Source organism: Diorhabda sublineata, chromosome 4, assembly GCF_026230105.1.
Source record: "Diorhabda sublineata isolate icDioSubl1.1 chromosome 4, icDioSubl1.1, whole genome shotgun sequence".
Classification (NCBI taxonomy): domain Eukaryota; kingdom Metazoa; phylum Arthropoda; class Insecta; order Coleoptera; family Chrysomelidae; genus Diorhabda; species Diorhabda sublineata.
The window spans coordinates 12,322,772-12,337,534 of record NC_079477.1 but is presented as its reverse complement, the minus strand read 5'-3'; the positions used below and the strand labels follow the sequence as shown (position 1 = coordinate 12,337,534).

Genomic DNA, 14,763 nt, shown 5'->3' with positions numbered 1-14,763 from the left:
TTCTTCTCAATCCACCTTGTTCCATTCGTATATCTCCAAAATTTTTCCTTACCATTCCTCTCTTTCATGCATTTAGCCTGTTTTCCTCTTTCTTATCCATGACCCACTACCATGTAACACCTTAGGTTGTATAACTATCCAGTAAATTCTTAGTTTCGCTACCCTTGAGATATATTTGAACCTTAATAGGTTTCCTAGAGCTCCAGCTGTTTTATTGCCTCTTGCCAATCCCTTGTTGAATTCTCTAATTTCGTCCCCTTCACTTGTTACCTTCAATCCCAGGTATTGTATGTACACTTGTATTCTATCGAAACGGAACTCCTTGTTTTGCTCTAAAATTTATAATTGGTTGTCAATCAAAGAGTCGTTACCTTTTCCATATAATTGATTTTAAGTTCATTGGCGTAGGCTATTTCTTTTTCCTGTCTTTTCAAATACTAAAAACCTTTTTTTTAGTTCCTGTTATGTTCTAGTTATGAGCACTACGTCATCTGCAGATGCCATTTTCCTTTGATCTGTATACTCCTTTTTTCTTCCATCAGTCGGATTACCTAACATCAATTCTCTTGCCCTGTTTCTTTTCCTCACTGCTTATCTGTAATCTCCACCAAATAATTCGTTTTTTGTTCTCTTTTTACTCTAACTGTTTTTGAGTCACTTCTTCCATTGTTTCTTCTATTTGTCCCCATTCCATTTCGTCCTCTTCCCACGTTTGCTTATTCTCTAAAGTTGTGATCATAACATTTTGAAATTGTTCGACTACAAGCTCATCCATCTTCTTTATGGCTTCTGAGATCTTGTATCCTTTGTTCGCTTTTTTGGGGTTTCTTTCTTTAGTCATGTCATCATCAATATGTGATCGGAGTAAGTAAGTTCTGACATCCATTATTCATCTTGCGTGCTTTCTTTCCAGTAATACTTGATCATATTGATTCCTTGTGCGGCCATCTGAAGAGATCAAAATTGCTTTGTGGATAGACTTATTGTCGAAGTAGGTACTCATAATCCTCATATTCTAACAAGCTGCAAATCCTATCGCCATCTTCCTGTTTTTATCACTATCACTATGTTTAGTTTTCACAACTGTCGTTTTTCTGTATGTGTCCTCATTCACAATTTTGGCATTAAAGTCTCCTAATACTAATTTAATATCATATTTCAATGTGAATAAATTGTATATCTTCGTGAAGTTCATTTTTTACTTCATTATCTTTCTCCTCTTATGGGGCATGTACATTCAGTAAGGTTAGTTTTCTACTTACTTACCTGTTATTCTGAGCTGCAGTGGTCAAAACCAAAATATGAATATGGTGGTGCTGTACCTTTGAATTACAAAAACAAATCCTAATTGTAACATAATCAGATTTAGATCTTAGCGCGCATATACATATGAAAGTCCACGAAACAAATAAAAAGATCAAAAAAATGAGATATCATACACAGTTTTTATAAGCAACGATTGGGTGAAATTTAAAGATAACTGTAAGAAGCAGAACCCATTCATCGTACAAGGAATGAATGTAAAGGACAAACTGGATTTTATATTATTACGAAAACTAGAGAATCATCCAACACCGAAAGTAAATGGAACGTTAATAGAGAGCTCTTCTTGATAACATCTTACTGACAACTTACGTGGTTTTTACTGCGGAAAGAAAGTATAGAAGTAACGTTCTATAAAACCATATTTCAAATGTAATGACTTTACACGCATACTACGACGAAACGGACTCATTTCCATGCTGCCGGCCATTTTTCCATTCGAATGGCTATGAAACACACTCTTCTGAGAAGAAAACTCACACGAGTTGAAGAGAATACAGCTCCGTTCTCCATTGACCAGAAGTAACATATGAGTTCAAATATTTTTTAAAGAACATGTTGTTATGAAAATGTATGAGAAGACGTCAAGGTAATTATGTATTATAAATCATTATCAAATCCAAATGTTAAATTTTCCGAATCTCAAAAACATAAATCCTATTTTTTGCAGGTTTTAGGGGTAAATGGTATATATATATATATACCTATATACATATATTGTAGCTCATTTCCGCTTTCAATATACTAAATATCAGTGAATTGTGAAGTGAATTGAAAGAGTCTTAAAAATTTTAATACATTTAAAATGGTTGCATTGAGATTGACTGAGGATAAATGAATAAATGTTAAGAGGGTTTGGAGAATGATACAAATCTTTTCATGAATTATTTTCTTTAATCCAAAAATATTTATCAGTTATTGTGAATACATTATGCAATTGATTAATAGTGACATGCCGTTGAAAATATTAAAATTCGTACATTTGTATATTTAAAAAACTTCTACTATAATCCTAAATATTTTATTTCAACTTATTTTAAAAGAAAAAATTGAATTAAAAGATGATAGATAAATAAAATTATTTCGCATACACTCATAACAAGCCAAGAACTTTTCAATTTGAAATAACTTAACCTCAAAATGTTCATATTGGTTTGATCCACATCTAATAAACATGAGCTTTCGAGAGTTTATTTCGAATGATAAAATGACAAACCAGCTCTTCCAATTTCCAAAAAAACCAAAGATATATTCGCCCCTAGTAATTCAAAAGTCAACGAAGTTTCTTTAACATATAGATTGGATATTCAATAATTACGATGTGATATCATATGTAATATAGGAAATCGATGTGTGACTATACTTTTTTCAGGTGAGATAGGAATAAATATGAGTCAAATATGTGTGTCAACGAATTGATACTTTTACCACTGATTCTAAATATTACTAACGTGCTTATTAAAAAAATTCTACTAAATTTCAGCTCTAGTTTTGAACTCAATACAAAAAGCTCATTAGCAAAATACATATCAAAAATAATAACTAATTAAGTAGGTTACACAATCCTCAGTTGTATGCTACAAAATAATTTATTTTAATCTTAGAGCTTCCTACCATCCACCCCTAATCTAACCATCCTATGTTTGCAAAGTTTGAAATTGTACTTCATATTATCATACTGACTCTTGTCATAAATCTTCTATAAGAATAAAGTGTCCATTTTGACATTTATTCGGGAAATCGGAATAAATCTTTCATATGTAAAACGTGCGTTGAGCTTTGTTTTCAGCTCACAAATTCAAAAAAGGATTTGAAAAACAGCTTCGAAACCATCCTATCTCTAATATCAAAACTATGAATAGGATAAGTAAACACAAGAATAACTGTTTTTTATGTAAAAAGCTATCTTAAGAGAGTAGACCCTATTACACTAGAGTAGTTAGAGTAGTGCCTACCGCGTGCAGATGCCTGTGGATATTGATCTTAAACTTCTGTAAGCTGTAGTGTTCGAAAAGACGTGCCTTGATAGCTGATTCCACAGGCTTGTACTCCTCCAAAGAAAATAGTCTCGGTAAATTGACGTTATAGGTGTCTGCAGGCGAACCCGAAGCCACGTTTGCTTGTCGAGTAGGTCTTGTAAATACTAGCTGGATTATGGTGATGGAGAGCTCGAAATAGCATCTGCCATGGTAGTATCGATAGAATAGAGTCGACCTTTCTCTCTTACTTTAAACTCTCCAGGTTTCTGGTCAACTCTGGATCCTCAGAGTATACTGAAGAGCTTCAAATGTGCGAGTAATAGTCCAAAGATGGGCATATCCGGGCCTTGTAGAGAATTAGAAACTTTTGTGGGGTGAATAACTCTTTGGTCTTGAAGAGGGCTCGAAAAATTTCTCATAGATGTCTGTTAATATACATAGTATTCCCCAATTATATAAAACAAATGGATTTTGACACTCCCGACGAGCCTGTTTATTGGAAGTCCAAGATGTAGCCTTTTTTATTAACTATTTAGAATATGGTTCAAATTTTATTGATTTTTTCAATTATATGAAAAATGAATAGGAAACAATTGCACCAAAATAGTTTGAAAAAACAAAAGAACAAAAATGTATTTGCATTGATTTAGTAAAAATGGCTCAAGAGAAAACAAAATATAATCAACGAAGTTTTTGTAACGGAAAAAATATTACTTTTTCATGTGTATATTAAGTTCCACTATATACGACACCATAGTAGCAGTACAGTTTTCTTGGGGATAATAAAGTAGAGGTTTACGTTGAAACTAATTGACATAATGCTAATAGAATATCCATATGATGGACGATTGCTATTGGAAGTATCACGTAAACTACTCTTCTGTAAGCTACAAAGTCACTTAAAATGATTTTAAAAGTAACAGATGTATGTGAATAAATTCTTAAATTATGTGCTTTCTATCTGACTAGTGATAGTAATATCGTGAATATATACATGATGAATATATATATAAGTTTCAAATGTAATATTGCTAGACGAAATCTAGGATTATTTTGATATCTACATCTTCAAATTCACCTACAATTTGATTTGTCTTATATTTTAAGAAACTTTCTCTTTTCGAAATTGAGAACAAAAAGGATCAGTTACCAAATGAATCAATTTATACAATAACTTTTGAATTTGTAACTAACATCTCAGGGGCAAAAATACAACAAAAATTGTTTCTAGGGCTGCAATATATTTTCGTTTCAAATATCAACAATACTAAATGACATTCAAGGGAAAAATGAATGATCTAAACCTATAATATTGGTGCAAATTGCTTTATAGAAGACATCAAAGAGAGGTTAGAAATATTCAATTGAAATAAAAACTCATAAATGAACTCGTTGAAATCCACTGAAACAATTAAAGCTCCGTATTTTTACATTTCATGTATTTAATTAGAACTTTACCATTAATACGCTTGCTCACAGTTGCCAATCAATGAAATAGAACTAATGTCTCCCAATTCAGGAAATTTTTATAATAGTAAGTACGAATTAATAATCGGAGAACAATTTTAGAAGAAATTTAACATTGAAATAATTATGAGCAGAGTATATCCGAAAACTGGAACGCCGCTTAAATGTGTTGCATCGCTCCAACCACACTCAATGTCTGTCTTTAAAACATCGATAACGGATTGGTTATTTTTGTTACTACAAAGAGCTGTGCGGAGATCATCGTCGGCGTGTCTACAAGTATATTTTGGATCACTGAAAGACGAAGTAAGAGACGGACTATCTCCGCATAAGTACTGTCGACGCTTCCTCAACCAAACCTCGACCCATCTGAAAGAATAAAAAAATATTAATTATTAGAATGGACGAAAGCAACAAGAGTATGCAGCATTGGAGATGAACTTAAAGTTGTCTATATTGTATAATTTTTCAACATATTGCTTTTAAAAATTAAACTGTTGCTATTAAGACTTTGAGCACTTTCAATTTTAGTTTATCTTATTTCTAAACCATAATCTTTTTGTCCGGCCTTTTGAAATGTCTAATATCACAATTGTTTGGAATATTTGCCAATAATACAAATTAGACAATGACTTTCCTAAATTGGACCACCTGGTTTCAAAAGCGCCCATCAAAATAATTAGCATCCAGTAAAATAATTTGATAAAAACAAGAACGTAAAATATATGGTTCGTGAATTCAGTTCTCATATTGTGTGTAAATAGAAAAGCAAATACTAAAGTGTAAAGAAAAAGATACTATTGATGAGTAATGGGAAGAGATTAAGAAAAGTGTTATAAATCCAACGCAAAAAGTCATTGGTACAAAAGATATTAGAAAAAATAACGATTGGTTTGACACGGAATGTACAATAAAAATTAAAGAGAAAAAAGGAGCTAGGCTGAAATGGCTAAGAACTATGAAACAAGAGGATAGATACTTAAATGATAGAATGGACTTAGAACTTAGAAAATGACAATAAAAATGATGTAAAATTATATCAACATATAAAGAAACAAAATAGGAAACGAAATACAACAAATATTAATGAAAGAGAATGGAGTCAGTATTTCAAAGAATTATTAACGGAAGAAGACAGTGAATACGAAGAAGATGATATAAGTGACAATGGTGCCATATTAGAGAATGAAGAAAAGCCGACGGAAGCAGAATGTAATGACATAACAGACAAATTGAAACACAATAAAACAGGAGGAGCAGGAGTAATAGTGAATCAACTAATAAAATATGGAGGAGATAAACTAAGATACAAGATATTCAAGATCATAGAAAGAGTATGGGAAACAGAAGCAATGCCAAGAGAGTGGTCTACTAGATTGATTATACCAATACTGGAGGGAGGAAATCTCAACATATGTAGTAATTATAGAGGATAGAGGTATTAGTTTTCTACAGTAGTTGTCGTACATACTATAAAGTAAATGGTCGAAAAAAGCTATGAGCACATTAATATGCAAATGCTATTCATCGACTTTAATCAAGCATTCGATAGTCTGGAAAGGAGGATGATTATAAAGTACATGGAAAGACTACATGCCTTCAGCATCATACCATTAGGTCTCTGTAATGCGCCCGCAATATTTGAAAGACTTGAGAAGGTTGTCTTAGAAAACATGCCTGGTCTATTTGGACGACATTGAAGTATTGGAAAAAAAATTAGGAGACGTACTCAAACGACTCCAAGCTGCCCAGCTCCTATTTAACCCGAAGAAGTATTAGCTATCCCATAACCAAGTCAACAATCCAAGTCATATAGTGAACATTCAGCGATGATTACAATTAACTGACAAACATCAAGTTAGAAGTTCCCTTGCACTTCACAAATACTCTCAAAAAATTATAAGGAAATTTGGAAATACTGACAAGCCACTTACTGGACAAGAACTTTCGATTGGTATGGATACTGTCAAAAGGCGTTCCTAACCTTGAAGGGACCTTTAATCATGGCGCCGATATTAAGATAACCATTAGGCGACTAAAGTACGTATTGAAAGACTGCTGTCACAGATCCATATAAGACAAAAAGAGGGGGATACTTCAATGAAGTACTTTCGAAACTAAAATGAGAAGAGAAAGTTTGCCGGTAGTGAAGTCCAGGGAACACTATTACCAGAATCTCTATAGAAGGACATTTTTGATCCCAACTGATCATGCAGCACTCAGATGGTTGATGAAGCTAAAGAATTGCGAGGGTCAAACCGCTAGATAGATGGTACGACATCAGAATACAGTTATTTTAACATCGAGTTATTAACTTAGGACAAATTAGATTTTCAGTAAGAGGAATTTCTGGAATGTCTTGTTGGATATATGAAGTTAAAAGTTTTATCATCTCTCATTAATAAAAGAATGGGTTCAGTTTAGGAAAGGAAAAGTTGAAAACAATCAGCATTTAAATACTCTCTTGATTATGGAATGGACAGATATTAGACAGTTTGCAACGGTTGGTAAGCCCGACGGGGGACGGTAGTTTATAAATCAATCTTCATAGCCTTAACTTCATTATACGCAGTACATATGGCTACGTATATACGGAATTTTCTTGATACAGCATCACAAAGGCTATTAATTGAAATCGAGTTTTGGAACATAAATTATTGATGTATAATCTGTTAGCGAAGAAAAGGAAGGCAAACATTTTAAACATAAGAATTAGAATCCTAATTTTTCCAAAGCCTTATAAGTAATAGGTAAAATTGAGTAAAAAACCTATTGAAAACAGTTATTTAAAAAAAGTCATTAAGAGTACTATAATGAAATATTTCAAAGCTTCGGCATACTCGAGGCGGAATAATTTAATCGATTGTATTCTAGTATAAATATGTCTTAAGAACTTACCCTAAATCGCAATCACACGTCCATTTATTACCAGTAATGTCCAAATCCGTCAAGAAGGGTTTTTGATACAAATTAGGTATATTACCTTTTGAAGGATTCAGTAAATGTTGAAGGTCTTGATTATTACTGACATCAATTGTTAAATTTTTCACTCTTTTAATATTATCAAACATAGTGGACGGCAAATTTTTTATACTGGTGTTGTGAACGCCAAAATGTAACACAGGGCTTCTTACACCCTAGAAATCAGTAAAATTACTCAGTAAGCAACATGGGGTACTTTTGAAATGTCCTTAATTGTGGAGAAATCAGAAAGTGACTTCATTCTTTTTTCATGGCCAACAAAAATTATTTGTATTAAATCACTGCCAGGTGAATGACCTCTTAGATTGACCAATGTACTCTTTGATACAATTTAAACAAGGAGTTTCATAAATTGTGTTAGGCAATACATTAATTGATCTTCTATCTTTGATTTTATTAAAAATACATTGAAGAGTCAATTTTTCAAGCTCTTTTTCAATTATGTTGTTAAAATTTTCTGGAAAGTTTAATGGAAACTGATTTTATATACGGTAAACGTGTTTAAGTAGGTTTAAATAGTGTCAAGCGATAAGACTAGTGTGATGTCATGTAATCTATATGATATAGAATTAATTTCAAAACATATGAAGGATGAGTTTTCATATAAAAACCAACAAATTAAAAACTCAAGGAGGCGATCTATGATGAAAAATAGTAGTTTTTTAAAAATATTTTTATATTAAAACACTCACATGCAATTAAATATCATGACAGCATTGGAACAAATCATTATGCAAATAAATTTTGGCAATTTTGGGAAAATTATAAAAATATGAAAGTAGATTAAAATAAATGAAATGCATAAAAAAATACTAAGAAGAATAAGTACATTTGGAAGAGTCATTCTAGACATAGATATTTAGATGGATCATGACAATGTTATTTGTTCTAGCCAAATTGACTTCGACTGGGGATCTGAACTTGAACTACTAATATGACGTCGTTGATAAAATACTGGCAAATTTCAATTTTATAAATGGCACGCGATTTAAATTATTTGAGGTGATTTATACAGCTAACTTCAAAATTTATGTTTTTGTCTATATTTCTCAAAATGACACATTTTGAAGATGTAGTATCACATAGAATGAAATTTTAGAGTCAATATGAAAAAAATAGATTTGGAAATTTATTGGTTATAATCTCTTTGGGAGAAAAATATTAAAGTTATTGTGAGAGCAGTTTTCTCCTTACTCGAGTGAAATCGGGCTTTGGAAGAAATATGATAATTCTCCAATTATAATGATTATTTAAACAAAACATGTTAATGTTTATTGATAAAGTGGAAATAAAACTTGAGAAAATATTTATTTAAAAAAAAATTGCACACAAACATAAGCAATTAAGATTCAACATTTTACTTAATTAAACCTTACTTTCATAAATTTTATTACTTCAACCTCATAACAAATCCCTCTTGCAGTCAATTTTGTATTGTTTATAGCCGGACGCCATCTATTAGAACATTGTAAGTCCTTATGAGTATTTGGGAACAAATGCATTACATTAATAGATTCTTAATGTTATACACAACATATATCGAAAGTTATGTTAAAAAATTAACAACAACTAACACTATATAAAATTAATAGGACACAAAAACACGAGCACAATTTAACAATAATGATTCATCAAGAGAAACTATAAATGTATACCAACTTGATAAATAGTTATGCTGGTAGATCCATCTTGGGCTCTGAACTTTAATTACAAAAATGATTCAACTTTCGGCCAAAGTGTGAAACCACCTATAAAATAGGTGGACTATCTAGACTATCAAACATATTGTAGGGAAATTTCATTATATCCAAAACTAAACCATGTGTGGGAATTTAGAAAAAACTGACTTATTCCCTATGGAATATTTCAAAAACTACTTCAAATATATAAATGTAGTTAACAGAAGTTGAAAGGGTGATCCTCTCGAAGATATCTAGAAAGATTCTGACTACAAAACAAAAAACAACACTGGCGAAATATCCCTAGCGACCCCAATGTCTCAAGACCTTGACTCTTATGAAATTGAGTAAAATCAATTGAAGGAAAGCACTCAGTCTCTAAACTGTGGCTCTCACACCACGCGTTGTGAATGGCAATGCACAAGATAATAACCTGGTGAAGAAAGGCGAAACAGTTACTTTTATAGAGCAACCAGAACAAAGAAACAAGGAGTAAGACCCCAGGTCTGGAACAATCAAAAAGTTTTCTCTCTCATTCTACTAACTAGACCCAAAAAGTCCTTTCATTAAACAAAGAGGAGCTGAGGAGAGTTTCTGGTATCCTTACAAGACATTGTCCGGTGAAATACTATCTGAAAAGCACCTCGAAGAAACTACCAACAGCTCGTGTCGTTTCTGCAAGGATCCGAAGAGCGAGGCTGACCCTCGACAAAGAATACTAAATACTTAGATTTTTCTTTCTAAAAGTCAGAAGATGTAAGCCGTGTAGTTCCCACACATAAAGTCGCTCGTACCTGACTGCTGGTACACAATAAATAAATAAATGTTAGTAAGTATTAGCGATGCCAAATCATGGCTTTCACGATATAGTTCTTCTAGTCTCACTCCACAATAGCGAACGCATTTTTCTCGGTTTCTTTGCTCTTTATCATTGTCAGCGTTTCCATCAAGAAATTCTCCATATAAAGAAACGATATTAGTATACCGGTAGACCTCAACAGACATGTTAAAAAGGATGTCAAATGAACTATGTTTAAAATAATTGCACGATTGGAGTAAATTATAAAGATTAAAAAAGTTTACAAATCTGCTACTTGATTGATATTTAAAATAATTCTTTATATTAATTTAAAATGACTGAGGAGATAATCAATGTCGCTTGAGCTGCTCAATCCTTATAATTTTTTCCTAGTTTTATCCTAAAATGCAGGCATTAAAAATGTCGTATAATTCAACGCTTTTAGGACAGGAACATTGATTAGCCATGAGCCCGACCAGAACTGTATAAACGTTTCTATTCATGTAGGTTCCTTAGATATACTGACAAAAATATGATACGAGTTTCTAATATAATTGTATTGTCATCGCTTATAAATAATTGTGCATAATATCAAATTAATCCGTTACTTCTTTCTAGTACTGCTGCAATCCAAAACGCATGGGTAATGTCGCGATCTTAATTCAACTCTCAACAATTTACAACTAAATAATAGTTGATTGATATTCACTTACGTTCAAGACGTTTATTCCTAATTTTTTGAGCCCTTTGCCAGTAAAAGTGATATTTTTTAGTTTCAAAGGCCAGTCACCGGACATTTGTTTCTCTAAATTGTCATCTGTGGGAGAATCAACCTGTAAGATTCAGATTTTAGAACTACTACAAGCTTATTGCTGAAAAATTCATGTCATCAAAGTTATGATACAATATTACGAGATTCTTACGTGTATTTCTAGATTCCTTAAACCAGTGTTGTATTGTAATAAAGTTGGAATGTTCAAATTTTTAACATTTGGTAAGTTATCCATTTTCAATGTTTGAAGGGAATACATTTTACAAAACACTCCGGTCTAAAACAAACATGATGTTTTGAAATAACATTTAACCAATAAGAAGATTTTAGCACTCTGATTGCACTGTTATAATATTCATAATATTGGTGATAATTTCAAAATCAATCTTTTATTAAGTATATACGAGGTGTAATCAAATAATACAATTAATGTCTCATTTTCTCATTTGTTGAGACCAGCAATCAAACATTTGAACCTGTCTCCTTTATCAATCTGCTTTTATCGCATTTTGAAGTTTTGTTTCTAGTGATAAAATAGTGGTATTATAAATTATTTGAAAATGGAGCAAGTGATTTCTACCTAAAAAACAGATACAAATGAACAAGAACTGGAAAAACGTGCTGGTTCAAATTATAAATATATTATTATAGACATTAGTGTAGAATTCGAGACTTTCAATTGTAGAAGAAAAAGATCGTAGGTCAATATGCGTGGATTGATAATAGAGATAATAGCTGGTAGTATTGGAAAACCACGACTTATCTCGTTCTAAAAAGGCCTGCCAATCAAAGTAGAATATCAATGGTTGTAATATTCTAATCAGTCTGTTATGTTTTAGTCTATATTTACTCTGTTTTGTTAATTATCTTTGTTTTGTATAACCATTTCCAAATAGCTTGAGTTATAATCAATACCACACACAAATATTTGGCAGAAGTGCTATTTTCGATTCAAAAATTTTATGTATAAACTACAAAAATTTTCTTATAAGCTCCATTCTCAAGAAAATTATACAGAAAAAGCTAATAAGAGTGTTTACAGCACCAAAGTGTTATATTGATTAAACTTCATATCATAATGAATAAAACACAAGCAATTAGTACCGCTAAATAAAACTATAAATAAAAATTTTTAGTGATAACATTCTATTCAAACAGATTTGTCTGATCATTATATTTCGCGAATCAGATCAAATACAGATAACAATAAATTCCGTGATTTATCTCCTTAATACATGTTTTTGAATACTTAATTTTAATATGATAATTTTTTTATCTTTATATTGATCTATCAAAATATATCATGAGTACTTTGTGTATCTTATTATTATTATATTATTGTTAGTTACAAGCAATGTTGCGGAGGGGAGAAACTGCCGTCCACAATATATTTATTGTATTATACTTATGTATTATTTTATCGCTTTGCCTTTTTAGCTCTTCTGAAACGAACAAACTTCCGTGACTACTTAAAAATCTATTGCTTAGAATACTGTTTAAGACCATTTTATTTTGGAGCAAGTTTATTGCTCTAATATTTCCGGAAATTTCCTAGTTTGAGTAAATTCTTAACTAATTATATCATTGCTTGGATAACCTTTCGTTCTCAGTAAACGCAATATGTTCATCTTCATTGTGTTTCAAAACGTAATACCATTTGTTACATCTCAGTTGATGATATTTAATTTGAACAACAATTCATAATTTCAATATGTATGGTAGTGAAAATACGTATGTCCGATTTGCAATGTTACGAAATTGTTCACTGATGACCGTAAAGCAGGTCCTGTTGGAGTATATGAACAAAATTTATAGTTTGGTGGATCCGCCGGCCAGAATTCCTGAAAGAACCATTTACATTATGTTTTTTTAAGCATATGACGGCAATTTCTTTATTTTATTTTTATGACCTGTTTACAGAATGCTTTGACAGTATTCATACAGACAATTTCGGAAAAGTCTCTAAGAGCTGTACTAATCAGTAAATAAAAGTGAACCAAAAAAGGAATTTGAATAAATAAGTGTTTAGTGATTAGTCGCAGTGTACAGTTTAGCGAATAGAGACTTTATTTAGTGTTAGAATATATGTTACCGTGAAAGACCATAATTGTTGAATGTCGACTTTCACAGGTAAATGTCAACAAACACCAAATACGTCTGTGGAAGATCGAATATTTCTTTATATTCTTGTACATTCGGAATCACACCGGTGTATGATATGCTCTGGTTGTGGTCGAAATGAAAGGAGTCGACAATGAGGCGACTGGCAGATTCCTGCCCAATCCTTTGTTTTTCAGTCAGCTTTGTCAGTCTTATGCAAGGTTTAATTGTGAGATCAACGTTTTCCTATTTTATACCGACACCTTAATTTATACAGAATGGACAATGCAGTGAATCATGATCTTTTTCTTGAATCAATTGCGGGTAAAGGAGAGGATAACTATTTCTCTGTGATACTCTCTACTCTCTAAAGTACTCTTTGAAGTGATTCTACTTAAACTAACTACATTGAACCTTTGGATTACAGATGGTTAGTAGATTTTAACGTTTTCAAAATTTAGAAGAGAAGTTAATTGTAACATTAAAATCAGTATAAAAGAATGTACAGTATTATGTTACCAAGAAAGAGCACGTATGTTTAAAAAGTTTCAATGTAAATACAAAAATATATGAAGTTGTAATATTGAGTAATGATCAGTTCTGAGTTAAACTCAATTTGTCAACTGATCTTATAGATGTGCAGTTAAACAGAGATGGTGAATATTAGTTCACAATTGTATGAGAACATCTTTTAACTAAGTTTACAGATTTAGACGGTTCATGAAAAGCCTCGTCAGAGTTGACCACCAGGTACAATTGAAAGGGCCAACCAATATATATAGAATATACTATATATATTGAATAATAAGGAAAAGTTGCTGGCCAAAAGCAAAAGATAATAATTCAAATTTTATTTTATTTTCTCTCTTTGCTTTTAATAAAGTAACCAACCATATTTTTGATAACACTTCGTTTTATACTTCTATCAAAGTTTCTATAAAACCCAAAAATTTAATCAAACGGGTTTGAGGTGAACAATGACGTAATTTTATGTTTTAAAAACTCTAAAACTACTTATTTCTGCATATTATTTTTTAGACTAATATTCACTGAATCCAAATGTTGGATAGTAGAACGGGGAATGATACTAACCTCTATAGTATTCAAATCAAAGTTTTGTATATTAAGTTCTACTAGATGCTCAGCAACGCCGAGTAAACTTGTATTACTTAGAAACGTTATAGGATTCCCAGCTATAGAAAAATATCTTAGTTCAACAAGTTGATGCGTTACTATTGGTATGGCGGTAAGGTCATTATCGTCTAGATACAATCGTTGCAATTTTGTTAAGTTCGTTGTCATTTCAGGTGGCACGTTCGGTAACGAATTTGAAGATAGTGTTAAAGAGATCAGATTTGGTGTTGGTAAATTTGGTACCTAAAGATAATAAATCAATGATTATACTAATTGAATGTATATAGAATACTTATATAGGTACCGTACACACTGTTTACAACAGCACTATACCATTCAATTACACTGAGGTACACCTTCAGTCTCTGAAGACAATAATTTGGTTATCGAAACGCGCGTCAGACAGTGTAACTGTGATTGTTGGTGTAGTGGTAATGTAAACAGTGTGAATATCACTAACAGTTTCAGAAATTCCAATTCAATACTTCTATAGGTATAAAATTGTGCTTAATTTATTCATTTGGAAAA

The 14,763-nt window shown here is 31.6% G+C and overlaps 1 protein-coding gene across 1 annotated transcript in view; it reads right to left on the bottom strand.

Annotated features, from left to right (window-relative positions):
- Positions 1-2,197: 2,197 nt before the first annotated feature.
- Positions 2,198-14,763, bottom strand: part of LOC130443097 (chaoptin) — a 33,779-nt gene continuing 21,213 nt past the window's right edge. Inside the window, exons 12-16 of the mRNA XM_056777563.1 lie at positions 14,194-14,478; positions 11,153-11,278; positions 10,943-11,062; positions 7,668-7,906; positions 2,198-5,138 (exon numbers count right to left, since the gene is read on the bottom strand). Of these exons, the coding sequence (XP_056633541.1) occupies positions 4,868-5,138; positions 7,668-7,906; positions 10,943-11,062; positions 11,153-11,278; positions 14,194-14,478 (1,041 nt within the window). The 3' untranslated portion in view covers positions 2,198-4,867. The remainder of the gene's footprint in view (positions 5,139-7,667; positions 7,907-10,942; positions 11,063-11,152; positions 11,279-14,193; positions 14,479-14,763) is intronic.